A 5,672-nucleotide genomic window follows, 5' to 3' on the forward strand; every position below is an offset into this window, starting at 1 on the left:
TACAAGGCCTCAGTTTAATATCCTGTCTGAAAGATGGCCCCTCTGGCAGGGCAACATTTCCTCAGTAGTGTAATGGGGTGTCAGCCTTCTGCACTAAAGTCCTGGAGTGGGACTTGAACACACAGACTTCCCTCAAATGCAAGATCGCTGCCAACTGAGCCACAATTGTGGCAGCACGGTGGCTCAGTGGTTAGCACTGCTACCTCACAGCACTAGGGACCCGGGTCAATTCCTGCCTCGGGCAACTGTCTGTGTGGAGTTTACATGTTCTCCCGGTGTCTGTGTGGGTTTCCTCTGGGTGCTCTGGTTTCCTCCCACATTCCAAAGATGTGCAGGTTAGGTGAATTGGCTGTGCTAAATTATCCGTAGTATTAGGGATAAATGTAGGGTCAAGGGAATGGGTCTTGGTGGGTTACTGTTCAGAGGGCCAGTGTGAACTTGTTGGGCCGAAGGTCCTGCTTCCGTACTGTAGGGAATCTAATCTAAACTGACAATGCGGAAAGTAATGAAAGGTGTCCATTTGGTGGAGACACTGGAGGATTGCCCCTGTGCCCTCACACGCCCTCTGCTTATTCCACTCTAAGAATGGAAGGAAATAAATAAGATCTGGCATCCTTATTTAAAAAGAAGGAAAATTTAAAATGTGTTACTAACTAACCACAAACGTTCACTAGCTTCTAAATTTATTTCCAAAATTGAGTTTTATTCATAAATAATTTGCCTTTTATAAAAATAAACACATCTAAAATTTACATTCTACAATTGTCATTGTGAAATTATTATTGCACAAATGTTTGCTTTCATAAATTGACTACCATAGTGTGCTGTATTTTAAAGTGACATAATATCAAAGAGTCTGTCCACTAGGACATGCTTTGCTGCCACAGGCACTTTTTTCACATAGAACAATCCGTAATGGAACAAGCCTACATAATAAAATCCATGCACAATGGTACATTTCTCAGGCAAAGCCTTTCTACATTTCACTGGGATAAATTTGCACTGCATAATACAGACAATTCATTTTGCACTCAAACCTAATTTAAGCAGGTTTTGGACATGGTTGAGTCATTAATAGGGCCTAGAGGTTTATCATGAATTTCTGTTACAGTTCATCGAGTGGTCCCCTCTGGTGTTCGCACAGTTTCATTTGCTGCATGCAAATTTTCATTGTATTTTTGAATAATGTGCAAGGATGTCATTTAAAACATATCCAGTTCGTTCTTATTGATGCTTATCGCAATCTATTCACTGAAGTTGAAATGTGCGCAGGCAATAATTGACTGGAAGTGGTTTGGCATCGCAGTGCATCACTTTACAAGTGCCACCCCTTTTTCACTCTGTATCCCTTCCTCTTGCTTTTGCCCCACAGGGCAATTACTCTTTCTCACAGGCTGGGCCACTGGGGCAATGCCAAGGGGGGAAAGAGTTTCATCCTCTGGAGAAAGTAACCAGCTGTTTCAAATCTGTTGGGAAATGATATCTTAGGACTTGGAAAGAAAATCAAAGCCTAAAGATTTTAATTGGTGGTGCTTGGGACATGAGTGAATTTGGTGTATTTTTGATATTCTTTTTTTGTTGAATAGAGTTCTTTCAGCTTTTCAGGAATATATAACTTAGCAACGTGAACTAAAGTTTATACAATCCAAAAAAAGTTTTTGTCTCGTCAAAGTTAACCAGTCTGGAATCTGAAACATTGACGTAAATGGATTCACCTTTCGATAGGCGTATTATTCCTGCTTGGTAACTGTTTGTAGCCCATTCCCTTCCCGTCTCTGAACAATAATTTGTTTTTCTGGTTTCCATTAGAATCATGTCTTTATGATAGCGGTCTGTCCGTTTGAATACAATGTGCTCTAAGTCCTTCTTAGATTCGCATGCGTGCGATCGGAAGTAGACCTTTGAATAAACAAAGAAAATCCCAGTTTCGTTGACAACCAGGCCTCTGTCTTTGTAGAGTACGCCTCTGGTGAAGGCGTGACCTCTTCTATCATCCCATATAAGTGGGTTGGAACCTGCGGTAATTGAATCTCCTGAAATAAAGTAATTGCAAATAATGATGAAAAAACAAATCATATAGACTCAGCATTCATTTTTTTCATCCATACACTATTTATTTTACCCGAGTCACCAGGATAGCAGAGACTGAACATATAACATATTTAATTGACACCTCAGTGGTAAGGATTGTACTGTGTTGGCACTATAGCAGTATGTTCTGGAGAATGGAATTTTAAGTATGCAACAATTCTAATTTTTATTGTAAGAACAGAGGACACTATATTCTTCTCAACAAGCATTGCAGCTAGTTACTTTTATCCCTGGCATTAATAACCTGTTTTCGTAAACACACCAAAATATTCAATTTCACTAAATCACAGGCCTGGAATTGATTGCTAGCAGAATTCATCCCATTCCTTTTACAATGAATGGGAAAGAGCAATCATTATATGTGAGTGAGCACATAAATTCTGTTCACAATCTGAAGAAAATTTATCCTTAAAATGTGAACTGATGCAAAACAAGCCTGGTCACATTTAAATTTATCATTTCCATCAGTCTAATGCCAGATTTAAGAAATTAAGCTTGAGAAGAGTTGGAGAGCTTTTATGCAATACAGCAGTTAATAACTGTTTTGGTGACAGCTAGTGGCAAGGTTGCAGTACTACAACAATGTTTGAGTTGTCAGTAGGCAGAAAGGCTTCTGGTTTAGACTTTCAGACATGGGAAGATTGGGCACACACAAGTTCTACAAAGTTAATGCATTGTTTGTTGACAATAATCCAATTTCCTAATCATTGTTATTACACTATTTCTTTACACGCTATCCAATAACAAACTTACTTGTCCCATCTATCAATGGGCTTCTTTAGCAATTTAGACCTGTCCCACTTCTGTGAAAATTTAATTTTCAAATTCTTAATTGATGCTGCCCCCTAGTGACTGACACCTTTGTCTGCAGAATGGTTACATTTTGTCAAGTTTCCTTTATGCTGTTGCAAAATTCCATTTGATCCCCTGAAGCCTCTTCTTTCCAGGCTAGAACAAATCCAAAGTCTTTATTCTTTCATCAGACGATTCCTGAAACCAGGAAACAACTTTGTTGCCCCATCCTCAATGGCAAATTCAATGACAATAAGACCATTTGTTTGCTGTCTAATCAAAATGCACTGAACACTTGGACATGCAGCTGAAACTGAGGCTCATTCAAATCATTCAAGACAAAATTAACTTTAAAATTAGTTATCTATATTTTCCAATTTATTTTCGCAGGTTTATTTGGGTCAAATCTTCTCCAGTGTCCTCTATATCTTCACTGGCTACCTTCCTAATTTGATTCACTGTTCATTCTGACATCATTTTACATCTGTCGCTATTTTCTATTCCACTTACTGTCCCTTTTCCTGTTCATTCTATTCTTTCAGCATAGAAATAAATAGTTACTGACCTGTGAGGTGTGCAGCTACACTGAAATCCTTGGCTGGCTTTGAGATATTCTTGGCTCCTATTAAAAACAACACAAGCGATAAATACATTGAAAACAGAGACAGAGCATTTGATTCTCAAACAATACAGGATTCATTTTGATTAACTTTCCTTTTGCAAGTTGGCTAGACTGATCAAATCAACAAGTTGATTTCAAACATACACCACCGGTGAATCTCAGTCAGGCTACAAGAAGCATTTTCCCCATTCCGATCCATCCAGAAATACATCAAAGTAAGTCTATTTGTTGATGACCATAATGCTATTTTTCCACTGTTACTTTCCATTCAGTTTGATGCTGATTCTACATTATCATTCTCTTTGGAACTTTGAGGTTGTCCTGTGTGTCTGGTGTATACTGGGGGTCCCAAGAGGCAACAAAAATCTACATGCTAAATTTTCACTGCCCACTTATGAGATGTTGAATTTTTGCATTGAGTACTCACCAATAATCTTCTCTGTGGTTGGACCCTGCTCTCTGTTACCCTGAGAAAAAGGGAAACAAAGATCAAATTCCAGATTTGGATCTCAATTGCCTACTTCTCCAACCTCCCGCTTCCCGTTATTTTCCATAGGAATGTACCTGTCTTATTTCGTGGATCTCCTTCCTCAGCTCGAGTACATAGACTGTGCCCAGAGCCAACCCAGCCAGGATTAAAAGGACCAGGTTCAGCAGCACTATGATGCCCATCGATTTCCAGTCCAGCTTCCTTCTTTTCTTCATTGTGGGCAGTGTCCAGGTTGGTGCAGGCACATAAGGGTTGAGGTTTGGATTGCCATCCACCATATAAACTTGTGGATATAGGTAGTTCTGTTGCATGGTTCACTTCCACAAAAGACAAGCCTGTGGTCTTGTGTTCTCAATGGTATACGATGAACCCCCTCCTTCAGCAGCCTCTCCAAGAGCAGAGTAATCCCCAGACACACGTATTGCAGGTCAGGCTTTGAAGTTCTGTTAATCCAACGTCCTAGGGTTGGTTTTTATAGTGAGAATCTGTTCTGCGTATTGGCCCACGCACACACCTACTTACGATTGAAGTGTGGCAACAATCGACCAAACATTTTCCACGAGTTACTTCAGAAAAATGCACTTTAGAATAGCTGTAGACATTTGTGGTTTGTGCCTTAGCTGTTTTTGCAGTCGTTGTTTTATGCGAGTGTGGCTTTGGGCGCATCAGTACGACATGTTTATACACACAAAATAGCACCTCAGATTTATGAATCCAACATGTCCTTTGCAGCTCCAACCACACAGCTCACCTACAGCATTATTGTCAGGACCTGCAAGGGGAAATCAGTGGGGAATTTGTCAACCTCACGATGAAACACTTCTAATTGAGTAGTTAATATTAATTCCTTGATATATCTGGCATTGCAAAATTACAACCCAGATTAGTTGCACTTTAGAAGTTGCATGGTATGCAGTGATCTCTGCTCCATTGTGGATGCAATTAGGTGTTGAATTGTCTTCCTTGAATTGGCCTATTCAACATCAAGGGACAGTCTTCTTATAAAAAAACTTAATCTACATTATCGTAACTTAAAAAATAAAGAAAGAGCTTGCATTTATTTAATGCCTTTCAGGAGATCAAGATATCATAAAATGCCTCACAGCCAACCACAACTATCTTCCTTTGTGGTAAGTATTAATTCAGTGACTGCAATTTTGTTAGGGATCTCCAGTGTCACACTCAATCAAATGCACCCTCAATGTCAAGGGGTATCACTTTTACCTCATCTCTGGAATTCAGCTCTTTCGATCAAAGCTGTTATGAGGTCAGGAGCTGAGTGGCCCTGGTGAATCCCAGAGTCAGTGAGTAAGTTATTGTTAAGTAACTGCCTCTCAATATCACTGATGATGACCTCCCTCCACCACTATGCTGATGGTTAGAGTAGAATGATGTTGTGGTGCTTGGTCAGATTGGATTTACCCTGCTTTTTTGGGTGCAAGACATACTGGGCAACTTTCCACAATGCCAGGTAGATGGTATCTCGGGTGCTGGGGGGCTGTGTAAGAGGTCAAGATGGATCATCCACTCAGCACTTCTAGCCTCTTCCAGCTTATCTTTTGCACTGTGTTAGACTCCCCCCATTAATGAGGGTGAGGATATTTATGGAACCTCCACCTCCAGTGAGTTATTTAATTGTCCACCGCCATTCACAGCTGGACGTAGCAGGATTGCAGA

General features: G+C 40.1%; 1 protein-coding gene across 1 annotated transcript; it reads right to left on the reverse strand.

Moving 5' to 3' along the window:
- Window positions 1–725: 725 nt before the first annotated feature.
- LOC132818663 (tumor necrosis factor ligand superfamily member 6-like) lies at window positions 726–4,519 on the reverse strand. The gene is made up of 4 exons (XM_060829684.1): window positions 4,070–4,519; window positions 3,933–3,972; window positions 3,449–3,505; window positions 726–2,033 (listed from the first exon to the last, which is right to left on the reverse strand). The coding sequence occupies exons 1-4, from the start codon at window positions 4,304–4,306 to the stop codon at window positions 1,630–1,632; spliced, it is 738 nt and encodes a 245-aa protein (XP_060685667.1). The 5' UTR covers window positions 4,307–4,519; the 3' UTR covers window positions 726–1,629.
- Window positions 4,520–5,672: the final 1,153 nt, after the last annotated feature.

The sequence above is a fragment of the Hemiscyllium ocellatum genome, chromosome 9 (assembly GCF_020745735.1).
Source record: "Hemiscyllium ocellatum isolate sHemOce1 chromosome 9, sHemOce1.pat.X.cur, whole genome shotgun sequence".
NCBI classification, from domain to species: domain Eukaryota; kingdom Metazoa; phylum Chordata; class Chondrichthyes; order Orectolobiformes; family Hemiscylliidae; genus Hemiscyllium; species Hemiscyllium ocellatum.